Source organism: Echiichthys vipera (assembly GCF_963691815.1).
Source record: "Echiichthys vipera genome assembly, chromosome: 1".
Classification (NCBI taxonomy): Eukaryota; Metazoa; Chordata; class Actinopteri; order Perciformes; family Trachinidae; genus Echiichthys; species Echiichthys vipera.
This window is the reverse complement of record NC_139826.1, coordinates 28,231,950-28,255,091: the sequence shown is the minus strand read 5'-3', so window position 1 is coordinate 28,255,091 and position 23,142 is coordinate 28,231,950. Positions and strand designations below refer to the sequence as shown.

The 23,142-nt window shown below is 39.7% G+C and overlaps 1 protein-coding gene across 2 annotated transcripts in view; it reads left to right on the top strand.

Annotated features, from left to right (window-relative positions):
• Window positions 1-21,455, top strand: part of rasa3 (RAS p21 protein activator 3) — a 50,312-nt gene extending 28,857 nt beyond the window's left edge. The window contains exons 6-24 of one of the 2 annotated variants that reach the window (XM_083916826.1): window positions 5,201-5,281; window positions 5,396-5,468; window positions 6,301-6,374; window positions 6,483-6,587; window positions 7,863-8,019; window positions 8,119-8,267; window positions 8,763-8,877; window positions 9,472-9,546; window positions 9,652-9,775; window positions 10,184-10,290; window positions 11,428-11,505; window positions 11,655-11,732; window positions 11,996-12,069; window positions 15,560-15,666; window positions 16,173-16,255; window positions 16,370-16,578; window positions 16,668-16,771; window positions 16,878-17,061; window positions 17,753-21,455. In XM_083916826.1, the coding sequence (XP_083772952.1) occupies window positions 5,201-5,281; window positions 5,396-5,468; window positions 6,301-6,374; window positions 6,483-6,587; window positions 7,863-8,019; window positions 8,119-8,267; window positions 8,763-8,877; window positions 9,472-9,546; window positions 9,652-9,775; window positions 10,184-10,290; window positions 11,428-11,505; window positions 11,655-11,732; window positions 11,996-12,069; window positions 15,560-15,666; window positions 16,173-16,255; window positions 16,370-16,578; window positions 16,668-16,771; window positions 16,878-17,061; window positions 17,753-17,828 (2,053 nt within the window). In that variant the 3' untranslated portion in view covers window positions 17,829-21,455. Of the gene's footprint in view, window positions 1-5,200; window positions 5,282-5,395; window positions 5,469-6,300; window positions 6,375-6,482; window positions 6,588-7,862; window positions 8,026-8,118; window positions 8,268-8,762; window positions 8,878-9,471; window positions 9,547-9,651; window positions 9,776-10,183; window positions 10,291-11,427; window positions 11,506-11,654; window positions 11,733-11,995; window positions 12,070-15,559; window positions 15,667-16,172; window positions 16,256-16,369; window positions 16,579-16,667; window positions 16,772-16,877; window positions 17,062-17,752 lie in introns of both variants that reach the window. The other variant, XM_083916825.1, reaches the window with a different exon arrangement.
• Window positions 21,456-23,142: the final 1,687 nt, after the last annotated feature.

The window sequence follows — 23,142 nt, the reverse complement described above, 5'->3', positions numbered from 1 at the left end:
GCTGCGTCCATTCAGCTCTACAGATCAACTAACCAATTGAAGAAATCTTCTTTAGGCCAGAGGAAATGTTATTCATATTTATACAGCACGTTCCATACATTTGGCCACAGGTAATATGTACATAAGAATGCAATAAATAAAATATGTAAAGTTTAACAGCAGTGAAAAAAGAGAAAAATAACTATACAAAAATGAAACTTCTAACCCACAACATAGTTACTACTTATTTTAAAGACAAAAAACAGCATATGCTCATGTTATAAAATATGATGCATTGTTATAGATTAAACCACCCAATAGTATATAATGTTAAAAGCCCAACCTCCAGTAACTACTGTGATAGTTATTGGGGGTACTACTTACACATTAATGCATCAGTTATAATAACAAAATAATATCATGTATAAAAAATATATCACTCTCAGTTGTCATTTTTATCATTTTATTTTGGTAAGTTTTATTTCCCTGTGACGCCTCCATTACCCACAATGCCACTTGACAAACAACAGTTCAGTCTGAAATCTGAGTGTGATATTCTATTAGCGGCTGGTGTAGCCTCAAGCAGAGATGAGGAGCAGCTACAGAGGCAACACTTCTTTGTAACTCCACCTCCAGATTTCTTTCATTTTCAAACTTGTAGTCTCCAGCCTCAACTGACGCTGACTCAAGTGACATCACAAGTGACATCACATGTGTCAATTTATCAGATTTTGCCCAGCTCCCACTGGACCCACAAAAACTTTCAGCCAAGATCCCACTACAGTAATTTTAAAGTCATCAGTTTGCTGCACTGTTCAAACTACACAATTTGGAGTCTTGAAGTTGTGGTTTTCACTCTACTAGCAATGACCGGTGACAAGGAGTCGCTAACTACAAGATCTTTTACCAGGAAGAATCCGCCATGTGTGTGTCTTGTCTCCAAACTGGGCCGCTTGCTCTGATATCTAATATCATTGCGGATGGGTTCACAGTTGAAAATTGACATTCAAGGGTGCCTTACGCGCCAATATCATACATGTGACTACGCAGCCGGCAGCAGTGGCTTCTCCTTTGGTCAGTAGCTAAGCTTCATCTCACTGATCGTTGGTCCCCGGGGCAGCAGGGACTGTCTGCGGCGGCACATACAGTAAAGTTTAAATTGTTACAGGCGCCCCCCTCCCCCTGGTCTCCCCTCTGCTCACTTGTTGCCCTCTTACTGGCTCTTTGGTTTGGTCTTTTGGTTGGCTCCAGACATATGGCCTGCTAGATCTGGAATGTGTCTGTGAGGCACCAGCGAGCCGCTCGAAAAGTTCACACATCACGCCTCAGCACAGAACCCCCCCCCCCCCCCCCCCCCCCGATTTATCTCTGATCTGAGGCTTTTGTCGGGGTGCTCCAAAAGCTGTCGGGGAGCTCTAAAAGCTGCCGGCCAGCGTAAAATCAGGACTAAAGTCAGGCAGTGGGCACTTGGCATTATACAACATTTTTCACATATGCAGTAACATCCCCAACATCTGTAAACAAAGTTTGACTTATTGATACACTTAATACTCAAGTTCCTGTTCTGATTTCATTTAATATTCCGTTTCCCTCACTTGTCCACCCGTCTGTGACACAGGCTCATAATCACATCCGCTTTAGTGTGTGTGGTTCTGGCACTATGATGTAATTCATTTCCCTCGTTTTTGAGTCAGATTGTTTTTGACAGGTTACGTGGGCTCAGAAAAAGAAGCACATCCACCTAATGTGAGTAACGTAGACTAAAACAAATAAGTCTGCTTCACCACCGCTGTCAGAGCTCACAGTGGTGATGAGAGAGAGTGAGGGGAGGGGGCTAGATAGTAGGCCAAGCAGGGGTTATATAAACAAGCTTATTGGACAGGAAGCGCTCTGGCATTAGTGATGCTTAACCCAGCCCTCTCCTTATTCCTTATTAGGAACCTGTGTGTGTGTGTGTGTGTGTGTGTGTGTGTGTGTGTGTGTGTGTGTGTGTGTGTGTGTGTGTGTGTGTGTGTGCGTGCGTGCGTGCGTGCGTGCGTGCGTGCGTGCGTGCGTGCGTGTGCGTGCGTGTGCGTGCGTGGGGTGTGTGTACATGTTACATGTGTAGTCAGTTCAGTTGTGGTCAGCGTTGCGATTCGCTGTGTAATTCATCATGCAGTGTGAGCATTGGTGCGTCACAATGACACACACAGGAAGTGATTCGTCCTGCAGGGTGTCCTGTCCTGTTTGGGTGCTAATCCCCTTAGGGCATGATGTCATCAGACAGAGAGAGAGAGAGAGAGAGATAGCTTTGCTTTCTGTATGTCGACTTTGTATTATATGCACAATTTGAATACACTTATGTCGATAAGTATGAATACAATATAGTATGAATTAGCATATTCAAAACAAACATTCAACATTCAATCAAAAGAAATCTGTATTAAAGGTGTGGTATTCTGGTGAAACAAAACGTAGATATCTTTCTGTTTGTACTTTATTTTTACAGTGGATAAAACAGCACACTTAAAATGACCTTGCATCATTATGTACATACATTTTACAGTTATTTATTGTCTCCATTTTAAACATTTTAGCAGGTTGCACTATCTTGGAATGATAAAATGTACTCAAATTATATCTATAACAAAGTTGAAGTAAAAAAGTATGTTTTTTTCTGCATGTGGTTTTAATAGATTTTTTCTATATCACTATGTACAAATCTTAAAATGCATGGATGTATACGATGTGATTTGCGGGGGGAAATTAATTTCTTCAGAACAAAAAATAATATTTTGCTGCCTTTTTTCTTCCTTAGTTGGTCAGAGATGCTTGAGTCCGTCCAGTAGGAAGCACATTTGAGGATTAAGTCCAGCCTGAGCTTTGTTTCCTTTATCTCCTTTGTCCTCAGTCTGATCCCTATGTCACAGAGTCAGGAGTCTGAAGTTTCCTCTGCTTTTTATTTTATTTTCTCTTCTCAAGTGGCCTTTGTGCTGTGTTTGTAGTTGCTGGATCACACAGGATTTAAAATTGGCACAACTCTTCGCCAGCAGCTCAATTGGAATTACTTTCATCCATCTATGTTCATCTGTCCCCCTCTCTCTTTCTACCCTTCTTACATTCATACAGACACACCTAACATTTTACACCAGGGGCCATTTTCACAGGCTGAGAAAACTTACTAGTGAGAGGTCCCAGCGTAGGAGTGAGCTACAGTATGAATGGACCAGATGTTTTATGTCTGTGAAAGGGGGAGTGGTTGACTGGATTGCTTGATATGATGCTTTCTTTAGATGTAATTTTCTGTCTCTTACAGTCACTCAAACACTAATGCAGATCATAACAAGCATGCTCATGTTTTGATAACTGACGCCAGAGATAAAAGTTTATTTTGAATTTAAAAAAAAGATGATGTGGCTAGATGATGCTAATTGTTTTAATCTCATTGTAGCTGTGTTTTCACTTGATGACGTAACATTTTTCACGGCACACATTTTGACATGTCATAGCAGGAAAAGTGGAAGTGATAACATGATTAATAACATGAACCATAGCTGCAACCATTTAGGTAATGGTCAGTTTCAGGGTCTTGGTAAAGTGTATGCTGGCTCACTGGCTCTGCTTAAAGCGTAATTCTGGCGTAAAATCATCCCAGGGTCCTTTTCAGCAAATACAGTCATTAGATAAGCCATCGAGACTATTTTTTTTCTTGTCACCAACAGCCAGCCGTGGCTAACACTGATTAGCCCGGGGCAGCACGATGAACGCATTTAACCACTAATACTGCTCCAAATAACACCAATTTATTAAAAGAGTGTTTTGAAAGACTTACCTATGACATTATTCTTCAAGCACCCCTTCTTTGGGTTCATTGGGTCAGAAGCTCTTCTGGTATTATGAAGTCATCCTTTTCAAAATGTTTGCTGCAGACGCGGTAATCCCTCCGCCTAAGCGTATCGATTGACGTCTCAATGTTCGGTCATGAAAAGTGTCTGGGTTGTAAGCTTTCATATTTGTTTCGCAGCTTGGAAAGATACAAACATGAACGCCGGATTTTCACTTTAATGGAACAGAGCCATCTTTAATGTTATAAGTAATACCTGGCTGGTGAGTGGGTATGGCTCCATGTGTGCATCCTTACAAAAGCATGATGAGAGTTATCTTGATTGATCATCACTGCAGAAAAGTGTGTACCTCTTCACTAGGACGGAGGTTTTTTTAAGTTATTTACAGCTTTGTGTTGCTGAGAACTTCACTTTAGAGCTCACAATTCAAACTACAATTGTTTTAAGTGAAGTTAAAGAGCGCCATAAAGCCACTTAAAGGTGCAGAAAGCCTCAAAAGCAGACTGATAGAATCACACCTTTAGAGTTGTCATCCCAGTGAAATAAACTCTTAGGTCTCCACAAACTCCAGAGAGGGATTTCTGTGTCTTAAGCTGCTAGACGATCATATTTCTTTCTGCTGTCTCTTGCTGGACAGGTCATAGGTTCAACGCATGTTCTTGTTTACTGGAAATAGCTTCCTGTTGTTTCCCACTGTATATGAGGGTTGATGAAAGCAGTGAGACTAATGCTGCCTGCGAGGGCAGAGGTGTGATCGAGTGTGAATTCCCAGTGGAGTGTTTCACGTTAGTCATTAGAGTATGGGATAATATAAAACTTAATAAAGCTTTTAGAATCCTCCAAGAGTTTTTCAAGAGGGTTTGGTGTGGCACCTGGCATTTAGCATTTGGAGATCTTTTTATTGTGTTTCTTGTTTCTATGCTGCCCCCCAAATAAAATATATTTGCATAATGAGGATACTGGAAAATCACCTTGTGAAAAGCTTTTATCTATATTAGATTGTAAAACTTTTCTGTTTCACCACTTCACTTTTAGTACCATCATCCCTGATATTTGGGCCTTTTGGGCAAGATAGTAAAAAGAGCATTGGATGACATCACACAGTGCTGAGGGGGCTTTAAGATTAGCATCACGTTAATAAGTGTCACGTGCGTGTGTGTGTGTGTGTGTGTGTGTGTGTGTGTGTGTGTTTGTGTGTGTGTGTTTGTTTGTTTGTTTGTTTGTGTGTGTGTGTGTGTGTGTTAGTGTGTGCGTGTGTTTGTGTGTGTGTGTGTGTGTGTGTGTGTGTGTGTGTGTGTGTGTGTGTGTGTGTGTGTGTGTGTGTGTGTGTGTGTCTTTGCCTGTACAGCATGAATGTGTGCTCATTCATTAGTGTTTTTGTGCATGTGTTTCTACAGAGTGTTGGAGTGCCAAGGTCTTCCAATCGTCAATGGGCAATGTGATCCCTACGCTGCAGTCTCCTTACTAGGACCTTCAAGGTCAGATCTCTCCCACGATTGGACATGATTTCACCCGTCACCATATACCACTTTGTTTATGACATGTTAAACTAACAAGGTTTTTATCTGCTTTTGCCTCTCTGTTTCTTGTAGGTCGGAAGCCAAGAAGACCAAAGTGAAAAGGAAAACCAACAATCCACAGTTTGACGAGGTTTTCTATTTTGAGGTAAATATTGTTTTTATATATACACACATACGCACGCACACACACAAACACACTCAAAAACTCCCTTTTATACCATGTAATTGTTGAAATTTATTTGATAAAAGTTCAGGACAAGTAACCAAGGTAACTGGAAACACATACATGTTTGCAGTTTTTTTTTTTCTGAATGTCTTTTGAAAAACATGTTGCGGTTCACATTTATTTATTCTTGAGTTTATATATATACATATTTTTCATGCACTCAAACTCCCTTTCACACTGCCCCTGTTAACCCTTGCCCGCCAGCCGCTCTGCTCTGACATTTTTGTGTCACTCCTCCCTCTGGCCTCTCCGCTGCAGCACTAGTAGACAGCAGGACAAGAGTATGATTGATTCAGACAAACCACCAAACAATCTGGCCCATTGATTTCTATCTGACAAGACCGTCTCATTTATTCCCGACCACCACATTAACAGGACTCATACCCTGTGGAGCTTTTTGCCTGCAGCCCCTCTCTGAGGCCCACGTCCACACGCAAACACAGGCCATCTATCATGTGTCTGTCATGTGGTTGGGATTTTTTTTTTTTTTTAATTGTTTTGGATTTTATTATCTTGTTCCTCTAAACTTTCATGGACCCTGCCACATTCTGATCTCTCTAATGGCCCCCCCATTTGGATCCAAATCTGCCAGATAGTGAGCCTAGAGTTTGATTTACGTGTTTTCAGCCTAACTAAAAATAAAACTGCTACTTTCAATAAAATAAAGTGTCTTTTCCAGTATGTAGATGAATCTGCAACTTACCAGCGTCTACATGGTTTATGCCAAATATTCCTCTGTTTCCATTTCAAGGTGACGCGGCCGTTGAGCTACACGAAACGGCAGTTTGATGTTGAAGAAGAGGATGTTGACAAGCTGACACTGAGGTGAGCCAGTAACTGTCTCAAGGGGCTTTTTGAAGAGAGTGTGTCAGTATCAGCTCTGAACTTAAAGCTTTTCCTGTGTTTGAACTGTACCCTGTGGTTTGTGTTCAGGGTGGATCTGTGGAACGCCAGCAACCTGAAGTTCGGGGATGAGTTCCTGGGAGGTGTGCGAGTTCCTCTGCGGGTGTTAGGTCAGGCAGGGGTCCACGACGCATGGTGAGAGAGCCATCATGTGCATGTCATCTCCTTTCACACACACTGTCAATCAACTTTGGGTCTGGAAAAATCCTATCTTCCTATTAAAGAAGCTGTTCATAAACCCATGGAACAGGAAAGGACGTTCAGCTGGGTGCCAAGCGGGTGTTATTGTTACACAGACTTAACAACATTGGTGTAATTTTTAATTTAGCACAGGGTCTATGCCATCCTCAGTTATGATTCCTTACTTAGGAAATTCTTATTCTTTGTTATTTTTATAATCCTATCCGTAGATAAGGTACCTTTTTTTCGCCAAATGCAGTTAGGAAACATGTTACTGTAATGTCAAAAAAACCCTTAACTTCATCCTAAACTGAGATAACCAATTCAATTCAATTCAATTCAAAAAACGTTATTTGTCCCCGGGGGGGCAATTCAGGGCAGCAAATAACGACAGTGCAACTATACAAAACATTTTAACCTAACACAAGAATAAAGTGTAAGAGAAGAATAAGTGTCAGGATGTTAGTGTGTTAGTACAGGTTAGAATAAGTGTCAGGATGTTAGTGTGTTAGTACAGGTTAGATACAGAGAACATCGTCGGCGTGAGATGTAGAAAGACATAGGATTTCAGATTCAGGAAGTTCCTGTAATGAGGCCCCTGCTTTATAACACATACTGTTCTGCACCCTGCTAGGGCTGAGTGGGTTTGACTTCATAATCATTGTACATTGACATTCTGAATACGTGTTGCCACAGCAACAGCAGAGCCATAGCAACAAGTATAAACACTGACAGCATAACTTGTTTAAAGTTTTTATTATATCACGGTAGTTTTCGCTGAACATGAAAGCTCTTTTACAACATTGCTGACCTAACAGAGTCAATATTTAGTTTTTTATTTCTTTTGGAAAACACAGAATAATGGGCTGCTTTGAAAATCCGAACCAAGAGGATAAAAATTGTGTTGTCAGTGTAAAGTAATAAAGAGTGTAATAATCATCCCCTTACATTTAATGAAAATATATTCAGCAATTCAGTTTTCTAGATTTTGATGAGATTGTTAAACCATAATTTTTTTGTTCCACAACAAGCTGTACTATATGTGTATTCACTCTTTTAAGCCCAGTTTTGGTCTCCACCACCTCTTGAGGGAAATATCTGGTGGGAGTGAGAGCAAACCAAAACAATAAAGTTGCTAAAAGCTCATTTAAAAGAATTTTGAGATAACTGTTTTCACTTCAAGTTTCATCATGGTCTGATCTAATATGTTCAATGTTTTTTCTTCTTCAGGTACTTTCTTCAGCCCAGAGAGAACGGAGGGAAGTCGGTGAAGGTAGAAGAGCTTGGTTCTCTGCGTCTGAACATCGTTTACACCGAGGACCACGTCTTCCCCTCCGAACACTACACTCCCCTCAGAGACCTACTGCTGTACTCTGCTAATGTAGAGGTACATGTATGTATACTCTATTTGGTGTCCTGTAGCATCTTGTGTTGTTAACCGCTTTACAAAATTCTAAATGTTTATTCCTTGCACCTGTCTGTTCAGCCTGTGTCGGCGTCCACAGCACACATTCTGGGGGAGGTGTGTCGAGAGAAACAAGAAGCCGCCATTCCCCTCGTGCGTCTGTTTCTTCACTACGGCAAGATCGTGCCTTTCATCAGCGCCATCGCTCATGCTGAAGTCAACCGCACACAGTGAGTGTCCCGTCGCATCTTTTCCCTGAATCCACAGCTCAACAACTAAAACCTGACAGTCCAGCTGTTTCATGAATCCATCTCCCATTTGGTTGACATCCTATAAAGAGTATTTATCTCAGGAGAAGAGGACGCATCAGAAGTTAAGAAAGAAAAATGACTTTGTTTTATATTTGGCAGATATAAACTGTAGCTTGATCTTTGTTAGCAATAATAAAAGTACATTTCTTCAACATAAACCATCAGCGTGTTGTATATTTAGGATTTTGAGTGAGTTTCACTAATAAATCAGTGCAGATTTATTCTTTAATCTTATTAATTAAAGTGTATGGGAAAAATCGACTAGCTTAGCATTTTTGATTTGACTGTGACAATATGGGCACTCACAGTAATGTAATTAATTATGGTTATAGAATAACTCTCAAAAACCATGTTGTTCATTAAGCTGACGTTTTGATTTATTCGCAAAATAACACACCCTGTCTCTCTGCGTAGGGATCCAAACACCATTTTCCGGGGAAACTCACTGACTTCCAAGTGTATTGATGAGACCATGAAGCTGGCAGGAATGCACTATCTGCAAGTCACACTTAAACCCATCATAGACGAGGTATGTCACTGAGGCACTGTTGACACACAAGTGGACAGCCGAAACACATCGGTGTTCATCCCTGTTCAGCCCATGCGTCTATAATGCGTCTCTAGTTGACCATTTGTGTTCAGATTACTGCCTACGTCACTTCTGCTAGAAGGTCAAAGGGGCCTGGACACAGTTATTACATCCACACCCTCACCAATCACGTTAGTGGACTGGAGATATCGCTCAGCAAAATCCAACACATCTTCTTCCATTAGACAAAACCATGTCCTATTAAGCTTTTGTCAGGGACGTATCAGAACATGTTTACACTAAAAATCTGGTCAAATGTGTTCCAGACGACCGGTGTTGTGTGTGGTGGTTTGAGTGATCACAATGCGTTTTGGTGGTCGTTTACACTTGTATATAGCGCTGTCGACCTGTGATTCGATCATCCATGAAGCAAATTACAACAAAGTGTGTGAGATACTTACGTGTTTGTTTGTTTATTTGTTTATTTTATTTGATTTCATTCATGTCACATTTATTTCCCTGCAGCACCTCTAAGAATGTTTTTGCTTAATCAGTTATTGACTGATATTTCAATAATTCTGTAAATCTTCACAGATCTGCACAGAACACAAATCCTGTGAAATCGACCCGGTCAAGCTCAAAGACTCGGAAAATCTGGAGACAAACAGGGTAAGAAGAAGAGTTATGTGTGCGTGTGCGTGTGCCTGTGCGTGTGCCTGTGCTTGTGCGCGTGTGTGTGTTATCTGAAATATCTGCCCTGCCTCCCCTCTCCAGGAAAACCTCCGTCAGTATGTGGACCGCATCTTCAACGTAATCACGTCCTCCGGCGTCCGCTGTCCCACCGTCATGTGTGATATCTTCTTCTCTTTGAGAGAGTCCGCCGCCACCCGTTTCCAAGGTAACCCCCGTCTTCTTGAATGACTTACAATTGATGGAAGAAAGAAGGCATGCTGCCAATAAGGAACAGGAAATAGGCAATAAAGAACAGGATGTGCAGGATGTCCAAGGACACTTTCTTCTTTCTCTGCTGAAAACACTTCAGCCTCCCACACACTCATTATTATTGTTGTGTGTGGAGTCTTTGCACCCTGTGACACAGACTGTGCTGCCTCCTGTTGGCCATCACGGGGCACTGCATTTACAGCACGAACAAGCTGTCATGATAAAAAAATATGTAGTTAGTTATCAGTTAAAGTGAAACTCATTGAATAAATCCACTCTTCTTCCTCCTGACTGTATATGTGATGTCTTAGATGTAATTCAATTAATCATTGTTTTATTTCTTTTTTTTGTTTCTGTTCTCTAGTTGACCAAGATGTTCGATACACAGCAGTGAGCAGTTTCATTTTCCTGCGTTTCTTCGCTCCAGCCATCCTCTCCCCCAACCTGTTCCATCTGCGACCGCACCATCCGGTGAGTTTAATCTTTAAAACAAATATGTACAACATACAGTGTACATATACACATACTGTTTTTCTCTGCAAATAAGTGCCACTGGTCCTTGAGTCCTTGGCCTTAACACCGTTAAGGACCCCTGTTTTAGACCTTGGAAGCTTTCGATTAGATTATTTCATTTTCCTTAGCAGACTTTGATTTTTTAGAAATGTTGAATTCATTTTTAGATAATCCTTTTTATCTTGTCTGTTAAAATCTTAAGCTGTGAAACATGACATCTCAAGTTTTAAAGTGTAAGGATTTGGTACATTATTAAATGATGCAAATAATGTTCAGAGCTAAAAACAAAATCGCTGCCAGACTGTGCACAAGGGTTTTTGTGCAAATATGATTAAAGAGATGTTAACAAAAAACCTGAAATGATTCATTGCTATTGTTGGGGTTAAATTATGGAACAATGCTTACATAGATTAAAAAATGTGTAACTCACTGTTGGTTTTCAAAAGAGCGGTTCATAAAGCTATTTTACAGGGGAGTTACAGAGGGTTACAACTGTGAATGATTGTTTTATTTTATCATTATCTTTATTTCTCGAGCGTAGCTTAAAGAAAAGAATGAAGGATAGGCAGATATAAGCACTATGCTTCTGCCTTTTTCAGTCCTAAAAATCTTATTCTTAATTATTTTATTTTTTTGGTTTATACCATGTAGACCAGGTGTCTCAAACTAATCCAGTAAAGGGCCACTGTGGCTGCAGGTTTTCATTCCAACCATGCAAGAACACACCTGGAATGAAACCTGCAGCCCCAGTGGCCCTGGATCAGTTTGAGACACCTGTTCTAGACTGTTTTGTGTACTAGCTATTGTATTGCATACACTGTTTGTGCTTATTGTATTTTGTGCAATGACTTAATACAAATAATACTATTTATAATACTACTACTTTATGTTTAAATGTCCACGTCAAGGGCTTCGTTGTGCCTGTAGGCATAAAAGCTGAAGCTTGGAAACTTTTTTTTCATATGCCCCCACCTGGTCCAGGTTAAGACTGCATATGAGATATTACTTAAACAGCGCTTTTCCGATGTGGTCAAGTGTGAAAGTTGCTTTCTCAAGATTTAATTAACTTAATTTCATTTCTTTATGTCTCTCTAGGATCCCACCACCTCTCGAACCCTCACCCTTATCTCTAAGACGATCCAGACCCTTGGAAGTCTCGCCAAGTCTAAATCTGTACGTTTCTCTCATGAAAGTGTATCTTTCTATTTCCTGTAACTAAACTAGACTTCATTTGCATTTCAGTCTGAAGAAGTTAAATTTAAACATGTTAATCCTCCTCTCTCTGTTACTCTCTCAACATTTTTACTTTTATTCCTTTCAAGGCCAATTTCAAAGAGACTTACATGGCTGCATTTTACGACTACTTCAATGAGCAGAAATATGCTGATGCTGTGAAGAATGTGAGTGTTCGACTTCTTTTCCCTGTTCCATGTAATAAATCTCGGCCAGTTTGTGGACCAATATTCTCTTTGTCTTGTATGCAAGATGAAGATAACTCAAATAAATTGGTAATGAAAGAGTGGAGGCATTTATAAAGGGATGTCAAAGCTTGTTTTTTTACAGTTGGAAAAAATGTAGTCACTTGTATGTCGTGTTCAGGGGAACAAAAATGACCACCACAATAAATATGTTAATATATGACATATTTTATTTCCATCAATAGTTCCTGGACCTGATCTCCACCTCTGGCAAATGGGATCAGAAGAGTATTGAAACACCAATCATGCTCAAAGAGGGGTAAGGAGCCGACTTATTGTTAAACTGATATTCATGGAGAGAAAAGTCTATAAACAGTTCTGTCAACACCACTGCTATGAAGTCCCACGTATCTGATATTACATTTATGTTGAGAATTAACGGAACGGTAAATTGAGATTTTGCAATTGTGGTAAAACTGTCTTATGTACGCTTGCTGTCTTATCTGCTGATTAAGCAGCTTCAATGTTTGTCTTTTTACCACCTTTTTAAGGTTATTAGGGCACTTGTTTCTAGCTTTAGACAGTTGAGTTAACTATAAAGGCTCACCTGTCCAGACTCAAAGAAATGACTTAAAGGAATAGTTCAACATTTTGGGAAATGGGTTCTCTTTTTGGCGGAGAGTTATTAGATGAGAAGATTGATGCTCACGTGTCTGTATGTAAATATGACGCCACAGCGAGCAGTCGGTTAGCAAAACTCCACTAATTACACACAGTATTTATTGTATGTATTGTAACAAATGCGATACAACTTGTTAATTAGTGAACTTTAAAAGGCGCTGACAGCTGGATTTTTTTTCCACTTCGACAGAGTTTCCAGTCTTTATGCCATGGATTGTATAAAATATGAATGTAAAATCAGTAACGCCACCTATAGGTTTCTTAAAAGAGGTTGTGATGCTCCGGCCCTCGCCGTGTTGACAGTGCCTGGGGCGTGAATGGAGCTGAGGCGGACCGAATAAAGCCTACAGTCTATGCTCGGTGCCCTTGACGGCACCCACCTGTCAATCAAAGCGGCCACGCCCTTAATTATTTATAACTCTCTAAGCCTAAATATAGTTTAAACAAGTGAGTTGTAAAAAAAAAAATCACTCCTTGTACAGTTGTCATGAATAGTGAAATTAGCTATAGAGAAATAAACTTGACTTTAACATGTTTATTAATATTTATTAACATTGATGAAACATGTTTATTTCTGCTGTAAAATAGGACATTTTAACATGGGGGTCTATGGGGATTGACTCACTTTTGGAGCCAGCCTCAAGTGGCCATTCCAGGAACTACTACCGTGTTTGCTTAATTTTTCATCTCCAGAGGTTGCCGGTTGCTTTTTGTCTAACTAAGTGGTGTCTTATCCAACTCTCTGCCAGAAAGCAAATAACTGTGTTTCAAAAAAATTGTCAAACTAGTCCTTTAAGTTGTCACTACAGTAAAGGCTGTAAACTGAGCCCTCTCTAACAACACATGGGCTGTTGTTTTGATGATATATCTAATGAGGCTGTAAAGGAAAGGAGATTTTCCAGTTGACAGTAGTTGTGCCAGCGCCTAGCTCATCAACTACCCCACCCTCTTTTGTTTCTGCTACCGGGCGTAGGAGTGTAAAACTCACTATAAAGAGGGTTGATGGGAAGGGGTCAAAAGGCACGAAGGGCAGGTAAGAGCTTCTCTATATAAGGCTTTGCCCCTGTGATCCCCTATGTGTGCACTGTAACCCCCACCAAACCGAGCCATTTTCTCTCCCACCAACATCATGCGCTACTGTAGATGCTGCTGCACTTTACTTTATATCTGGTCTATATATAAGCAACCTCTCCGTTACACTGTCTGACGCTGTGTGATGGATTTGATTCTCTCTGCATTTACATGGCAGTAGATTGGTGCGTACACTGACTGTAACGGTATAAAGTAAAGTGTTCACCTTTATGCCTTTAAGCCCTCACTAGTGCTGATAGCTCTCCTCGATCCTCGCCATGCCAGACGTGCTCGGTGTGACAGTCACAGCAGGGGTTGGTTAATGTACAAACATCTCTGGGATCTCATATTTGCCCGAATCCTGACCCTTTATACCGTTTTGTCAAGACTGTGACCATATCCCTACCATACACATTAGAGTTTCCAGCACAGCTTCCAGGCGTCATGGCAGATGTGAAAACCAGCACGTTCTTGGCTCAGTAGTGTGAAAAGAGTACAAGCCTTCCTGTCGGAGAGTAGTAACTTCGGTGTCTATAACTCTGGTGCTTCATATTCCATTTATGCTATGGCCCTCAAACTCTTAAAAAAAAAAAGACATCCTGGTGTTTACTTTCCCTTTAAGGACCATACCGGTGGTTTTGTGTGTTTAACCCATTAACAACAAATAGTGTAAGACATTTTCCAAAGCATACCTTCATTTTTTTTGTTAGATTGATTTCAAGTTACAGCCACTTAAACAGGTTCCATTTATTTCATTACAGGGTGAGAATTAACATACAGAGATTGGAAACTTCCTTGAGATACATAATCCATCACAGTGGACTCATGCACGTGTTTAATTATTTAGTGATAAATAAGTTTAGAGCTGAAAAGCACAGAGTTCATGAGCTTTTGGATGTTGTCAGATAATCGATCCCAGGATTTCAAAAGTGAGCAAATATGAACATCATCGCTAAAAGATTAATGTGAATTTCTTGTAGGGCTGCAACTTACACTTGTTTTTATAATGGATGAATCTGCTGATTATTGTTAATCAAATAAGCATTTGATCTATAAAATTATAGAAAATGGTGACACAGCCGAGTTTCCCAGAGTCCAATGTGACGTCTTTAGATTCAGATTACTTTGTTGTTCCTTAGATTGGCATTGGCATATAAGACAACATCACAACATTGCACAACAATTGTGCATCTAAAATCTTAAAGAGACCAGGTGGCAGTAATAAAAATGATGTGTTGATTGTTCTTTCACTGGCATGTGACAGTCCAAAACACAAGAAATTAAAAAAAAAAAAAAAATCTGTTTATAGTGATAAAAAACACATAAAAGCAGCCAATACTCACATTGGAAAAGCAGAAAACAGATTTCTTTTGGCAATGGTCCTTCAAAATGATTAATACATGACCAAATTACTTGCATATAAAAGAAATTAACAACTAAATGATTAATTACAATTTGTTTCAGCTCTAATTTCTTGCACAACATGAGGCTCAGAGGGTCGGGGCCTGTCTACGAATGCATTCCCAGTGATAATACAACCCTGATGTAAAAATAAACATGACGTGAATTGTTCAGTAGGATGGATGAGCTATCTCAGGTTTCAAGTGTCTGTCATTATGTACTGAAACAAAATGGAAACCAGTGGCTCAGTCTCAAATCCTGTGTTATGATTTGGCAAAAGCCAAGTAGTGGTTTATACACAATTTGGAGCTAATGGGGTAAAATATGCAAAAACACAGGTACCTTTGATCTGCTGACCCATCTCGGTTCTGACTCATAGACTGTTAAATCTATGAGTGCTGTACTGAAGTTTATTGACATGTACGGCAGCGATGAATACAAGGAACTGCAAGCATGTGAACGGAATGATGAATGTAGACTATTGACTGCAACCAGAATGAAATGGTGGTTTTCTGTTGTTTCATACAAAGTCGTTTATACTCTTATATATTTTAGCAGTTTAATTTAAGGGATGCATTGTGATATATTTCAACTGTGAAACATGAGCTCGTCTGTCAAGGCTTTCAGTGGTATTTCTCTCACCCGTTTGTCCTCAGATTTATGATAAAGAGGGCGCAAGGGAGAAACCGGTTTGGAATGAAGAACTTCAAGAAGAGGTGGTTTCGCCTCACCAATCACGAGTTCACGTATCACAAAACCAAAGGTGGGTTCAAAGGTTCCTCAGGATCTTCTTACAGTTGCACTGTTTCCTCGTCTGTTTATGTTGTTGTGCGCTGCTTGTGTAACAACCGACAGGACGGAGAGGATCTGCTGAATGTAGATTTAGTCTGAACACGATGTGCGTTCAGCACATGTGGTGGAGATTAAGTTACTGAGGAGGAAATACATGTGTGCTATGTCCAAACAAAGCTCTGTCTAAAAAACATACACACAAGCTGTTTCAAAATTCCATATTACAAAACACATTTTTTGACAAAATCAAGTAAACTCAAATGAGTCAGTAGACAGACTCAAACACTTTTTAATTAATTTGTTTTATTGTGCTGTTTATGGACAATGTGTTGTTCCACAATGTGATGCACAAAGAACTAACATCCATTTTTATTAACTCAAGTGAATAAGTGTAACTATCATTTTATACATTTCTCCCATCTTTGACTTTTTCTTTTTTTGTTTCTCTTCATGTCTGCTTTTTCCTTTTATGTCCAGGTGAGGGCGCTCTGTGCAGCATTCCCATAGAGAACATCCTGGCTGTAGAGAGGTTAGAGGAGGAGTCTTTCAAGATGAAAAATGTAAGGAGCTCACACAGCCATGAACTCTTTGGAGCCTTGAGCATTTGTACCATATCCCTCCTCCAAGCATTTCAATTCTTCCCTAACTTGCTGTTCCTTTTTCCCCTCCTCCAGATGTTCCAGGTTATTCAGCCGGAACGGGCGCTCTACATCCAGGCTAACAACTGCGTCGAGGCGCGAGACTGGATTGACATCCTGACCAAAGTCAGCCAGTGCAACCGCAAACGCCTAAGCACCTACCATCCTTCAGCCTACCTCAACGGCCACTGGCTCTGCTGCAAACTCTTAGCAGATGCAGCCCCCGGGTGCACGCCCTGCACTGGGTACATTAAGTTGTTAAAAACCTATCCAGCATCATGTTTCCTTTCCTTTGTTTCCCCCCTCTCATTCACTTGTATGCGTCTTTTTTCAGTGGTCTACCAGCAAACATCCAGCTGGACGTGGATGGAGACAGAGAAACTGAGAGGATTTATTCCCTGTTCAGCACATACATGACCAAACTGATCAAGATGCAAGGTCAGAGGCTGACAAGACTGTTTTCAAGAGTTTGTGAGCATGCAGGTGTTTGAATCACATTTTCTCATTGTGTCTCACTCTGCTGCCTTTCTGTCTTCCCCTGCAGAGGCCTGCGGCAGTAAGTCGGTGTACGACGGTCCTGAACAGGAGGAGTATTCCAGCTTTGTCATCGATGACCCCCAGGAGACCTACAAAACCCTGAAACTGATCGTTTCAGCTGTGCAGACCTTGGAGCAGCAGCACACCAAGTACAAACGTGACAAGTTCAAGAAGACAAAGATAGGCAGCCAGTATGTGGTTTGTTATTTATTTTCGCCAGTAGCTCACACTATGTTTTGTTAGAAACAACATGCAACGTGGGTTGAGAACTGCAGGAAAAATGTTAGGTTGGCATCATATCGAAGGGGCCAGAAGGTGGTGCAGTCGTTCAGTCCACAACTGCATCGTATTAATTGAACATGTACAAAGAATGTTGGAGATAAATATGTAGCACTTTTAAAGGTCCTGTATACCTGTAGTCACCCTCTGTCTGAAACGCTCCATTTCATTAAGACCCCCCTGAAAAAGCTCAGTCTACTCCACGTCTCTGCACCATCATTGCAGCCAGCCAATTTCTGTAACAGCACTGTAGCAGCGCTTTCTACCTGTTTTTAGTATAATTGTGACATCACAACCGTACAAAAGTCCTGACAGTTAGTTTAAAGGAACAGTTTCTGAATACAGGCTGTGTGCATTGCTCTGTGGATTGAGCGACTTGATGTTTTCACAGTATTTATATAATAGCTCGACCTGCTTTATAATCAAAATGGACATGGGCATTTCACTTTTTACAATATGGAACCTTTAACATTTCAAATAACATAATATTGGCATCATAATGTTGGCTCTGCTTTTGTTATTTATGTTCTATTTTTAGCTCCAAAAACCACTCTGTGTCCTCCAGCCAACAAACGAACACCATCTTTCTCTTTGTTTCCTCAGGGAGCACCCGATTGGGGACAAGAGTTTTCAATGCTACATCCGCCAGCAGTCCGAGAGCTCCACCTACTCCATCTAGCCCCGTGTACTGTTTCTATGATGCCCAGAACCAGCATATTTGCTTAACTGCAAAAAACATCTCATAAAATGCTCCATGTCTTCATTTCCTTCAAACAAGATTTTAAAAAAGTCATTAAGGTGACATAGTTCCACTTATTTCCAATGCAATGTATTAATGCTTCTAAAGGAATATATCACTTTTTTAAAAGACTTTTCTGGAAGCAAGTGACGCTGTTTTGGAAACAAGTATCACCTGACTTCTTTAGCTTTAAGGAAAATAAGACTTTAAGAGTCTATACCGGACTGAACGAGCTGTGTAGATGGACCGTTTTTTGCAGTGTCTCAACATCATGCATCACTCCAAATTTGGACCTCAGATCAGCACGAAAAATAGAGGAACACTTGTGGAGGAAAGGAGGGATACGAATGAAGAGATAATCATACCATACATCTATTTGGGTCTCCTGTCTGTGATGTGACGAGAGAACAAACAAACGTTTTCACTGGACAGTTTTGACAGTGATCACCACGCACTTTAATCGCCTCCAAATCTATGGATGAACAAGCCTCGCAGCACACTTTCAAAAAGCTTATTTTATCAGTTTGATTTGTATTTTGGTTATTTTAATGGTTGACATGTTGAAATGTTCCGTTGTATTTCACTCCGAAGAAAGGAAGGACTGTAATTGTTCCCTCTTTGGTTAGTGTTGTCCCCATGTTTTTTTTTGTTTTGTTTTTTTTGTCCCCAACCTCCTCAGGAAGGCTGTGAAGGTCGAGGGCACACAAGAAGGGATTGTTGGGACCAAGCACAGCCGAGAGCAGCTTGATTTTATCAGTCATATCTATGAATTTCACCCCTTATTTTTAATCCTCATCATCAACCTGCTAACACGTGTATAGATTCAAGTTCTCCATATTTCATTTGAAGCCTTGTTCTGTTGTGGTTGGACAGCATGCCCCTGTGTGACCAGTACTTGGGTTAAAGCAGGGTTCACTTACTGAGTCAGACAAACCCATGGATGCCTTTTTTGTATCTTCATGGTTGTTAAGTTGCAGCTCTTTTAAGTAAGACAAAATACGCTGGATGTCCATCTAAGAACACAGAAATTAGATAATGTCCAACTTCAGAACCTGAAATAATAATGTGCTTACAATACACAACAAGTGGCCACTTTATTAGGTACACTGATACACTCTATTATAATTCAACTATACCATAAATTCAGCCTTTATTCATGGAAATCAGATAGTTTTTGTTGGGGATAGGAAAAATGAATATGAATATGTTTATTACTTAGGTCAAAGTTAAAGGTGTTCTGAACTACTAATTTTTGAGTTTCAAAATATTTGTTCTTATTTACATAAAGTCCATGAGTTGGGCAGAATATGAGAAACACCTCTAAATAAAATAAAGTCCAGAACAACAACATCACTAACTATTACTTCATTATAATAAACATATAAGATAATTAATACCTCTATGCCAGAGTCAAAAGAACTTGTATATATTAGGAATCATAGAAATAGACAGTCGTATTGGATTTCATTAGACAGTACAGGTGTACATAATAAAGAGGCCACAGAGTATATATAATGTGCATAAAGGATTAATGAACATATTTTGTGAATAATGAAATTACCATGAATAACCACATGCTGAACCTAGAGGGGCCCTTTATTTTAACATGCACACACATCCATGGTGGATAAATATTCAGGTTCATATGAATGGAAAACAGTGTATTTTGCTTCTTTTAAGCGGTGCCGATATTTGTTCCCGACGTCCATTAGTTGATCCTCAGCTTGACTAAAATCACCATTCAACACACAATTAAACTGCATGCAGACATAATAAAGGCACGTTTGTTTCACTGTAGTAGAATAAGTGGTTAAAGCCAAACTATCCCTTCAACTATCACAAAGCAGAAACTACGTGTTAGCACAGCTCATTGATGAGGGCGGTTTTTAGCTTAACTTCTAATTAAATGATGTACTAACATTTTAACCAGTCTTGTCTCAAGTTATGATTGTAAAATGGATAATGTGTTACTGGTTGTGTTGCCCTGTTGGCTGCCGAATTTTTTTTTTCATCTTGTGAGTTAGCTCTGTCTTACTTTGAAAAAGCTGCGCCCTGTAGTTTTAAAAACCTATTTATATGCATTCCTTTGAGAAACTGCCTGCTGTGAATCTTATCGCTCAGCACCCCAGAATACGTTGAAGGTACAAGATTTATTGTTGTTAACTAGTTGTGTTATTCTACTCTTCCCAAAGGCAAATGCTCTTATTGGCATCCCTTTTTCATCAGCACTCACTCTCGCCAAAACCAGTGCATGTGAAGTATAGCTGAAGTCACAGCGACGGTAGCCACCACAGTCACTTCTGAGGGACCAGGTGACTACAAACCACGGCAAATTTTGTATTTTCCAAAACTAAGTACTCGGTTATGTAGCCTCACGGGGTTCCCGTGATCACAGGATCCCAAACAGTGCCAGTCATCACTTTTATAAAATTCTCTTTTTGAAAAACAAACAAAAAAAAAATCATTGTTTAGATATGTTTTTTATATATCAAAACCTATACTGTTTTAAAAACAGACGAGTAATTATTCCAATGACATGTTTTTCTTTGTCGAATGTTGATCTATGAACTGTAAGGAAGGTTCTCGACAGTTTGACTCTGTTTTCTATCGTTGTCTTGTCATACATAAATCTCGCCGTGTATCTGAATCGAATGACTGAGGTGTGTGTGTGTTTGCGTGTTTGTGTGTGTGTGTGTGTGTGTGTGTGTGTGTATTTCGTGAGTGCATTTGTCACTATGTGCATGAGTGACTGACATGATGGGTTGTATTGCCAATTGACTTACCCCAGTGTTACAGGTTAGGAAAGGCAGAGTCCCACTTGTTAAAAAAGAGAAAATCACTGCCTGTACTTCTACTAAAGACTGTAGTAGGAGTGTGGAAACACTGTTACTGTACTCTGGCCTGATATGGTGTATCTCCTCTTTCCTCTTGTATAGAACCACTGTTCCATTTCAAGGAACCTTTGCCAATATATTCTCCCACTCATTTTATGTATGAAACACGTTAATAACATTGATGAAACATGAAGAGAGCAGCGTTGCTGTAACCTCTGAACTTTGGTGAGTGTTTGTTTCCACCAGTTACTAACTCTCCTCAGGTTTATGAAACTCAGCACTTTGGTTTGTTTGGGGGCCAAAAGCGAGAAGACTCGAAATTACATAAAAACCACAAACAGCTTTGTCTCTCATCCCCAAATTGGTAATCATATTTATTGTAATTTTTCAGTAAAACCTTCCCAGAAACATCGGCTGAGTTAGCGGGGTTAACAGCAGTTACAGTAACAGTAACTCCTCCACCCTGAAGCCCACAAAGGAATGACTTATGCAATAATGGTGTTTTAGCATGCAATAATAGTAACAACCCCTCAATAAGCCCAATCAAATTATCACACATTATCAACGCACATCTGCTGACCTTTTGCAGTAAAATTCCTCCTTGGATAAATAATACTATAAAGGGAGAACAGTGTATTTTGTATAAATATTTCAAAAGTATTAAAATAAGCCTGTTATATGTGTACATAAAACAGTTGAATGAATGGTGAAAATGTGATGTGTTTTTTTCCTGAATAACTAAATGAAACCAATATTAATGCAAATGTGGTGTTTGTCTCATTTGTTGTGTTCCTCTAAACTTTATACTCACATTAGGAGCTTCATTTTGTTTGATAAAGACACTTTATCAAAATAAGTCAACTGAAGGACTCAGGAAGATATTTGTTGAGCTGTGGTACATATACATTTACACGTTCTTTACACGTCGTTTCTTTGGGTCTAAGTTTTGCATTTTATGAATCAGCTATTTGATTACATTCAGGAGAAGCACAGGTTTAATTAGTTAAAAAAGTATATACACATCCCTGGTATGGCTTATTGGGACAAATGGAACAGAGCTTTAATTGTTATTATTACTTCCACCTGTGCTTTTCTTTCAATGAAAAGTCCAACATCTGCAATCAATTTAAGATAAACGAATTTAGATGATGTCAAGCTATTTCCCGCTGGTCAGTTGGCTTTGTTATTTACTGTCATCTGATTTTTGCCCAAACAACTTCAAATGAATATCACATTGCATTGCCAAAAACAAGTGCAAGTGTCTGTTCAAATCCCTGTCCTACGTTGTCTTGCAGTTACTGCATGTTATACTGGATATTAATAACTTTCTTTGCTTAGAGACATGCTGTAACAAGGCGGATAAAACCTTCAGATGGGGTTTAGAAGAAGAAGAAGAAGAAGAAGAAGAATTACTTTTATTTATCTGCAAGGGAAATTAAATTTTTTCACTCTGTTATTATTATACAGGTTACACACACACAGGCCTGAAATACACACATGCACAAACAGGACCTATATACATGCAATTAATGGAGAGATGTCAGAGCAAGGGGGCTGCCAATGGCTCAGCGCCCCGAGCAATTTGGGGATGGTTCACACAGGGACTCGAACCGGCGACCCTCCAGTCATAGCTCCACGTTTAAGTTGTTAAAAATGTGAGTGCAAAGTAGCAATACCACAGTAATGTGCTAGTAGTAGTAGTAGCACCACCCAGCAGTATATAAAACATATACTGTATATACTTAATATACTGCTAGGTAGCTTGTGAATTCCCCTCCTGGATTTCAGTCAAGTCTTATTGATGTATCATCATTTATTTGTTGATTATGTTGTACTTCTCTGACTCTGGAAAGGTTTACTTGTAACCAGTGGTGGGCATCAAATTATAGCCTACTTAAAGTATGCATAAAAAAAAGTACAAAATATTGTGTTACGGGATATTATGCATTAATGTGTAGATCACTATGGTTGCAGCTGGTAAAGGTGGGGCTTATTTAAATTAGAATTAAATTGAGAAGATTAACCTATAATATATCACCATTTATTATTTGCTTTATGTATATGTATATGTATATTGTTTTAATAGCTAGTAACTAAAGCTATCAAATAATATCAATATAATATCGTTTCTGAAATAGATTTGAAGTAACAAACAGGGTTATTCTTCTGACATGAACACACCCCAAGAAAAGATGGCTGTTGGTTGTATGCCTGGCCTGTTAGTTAATATATTGTTATGTTACTTTTACTTAGTTTTGTGAATATAGGGATGCAACACATCTTGCCTTTATGCAGAGGCACCGCTTGACAACAGGCAAGGCAGGCAACTGCCTGGGGCCCCCCGAGGGCTGACAATGTGCAAAGTTTTGATTGGAAATGGCGGTAGGAGACCTGACCTCCCTAAGGGGACCCCACCTGAC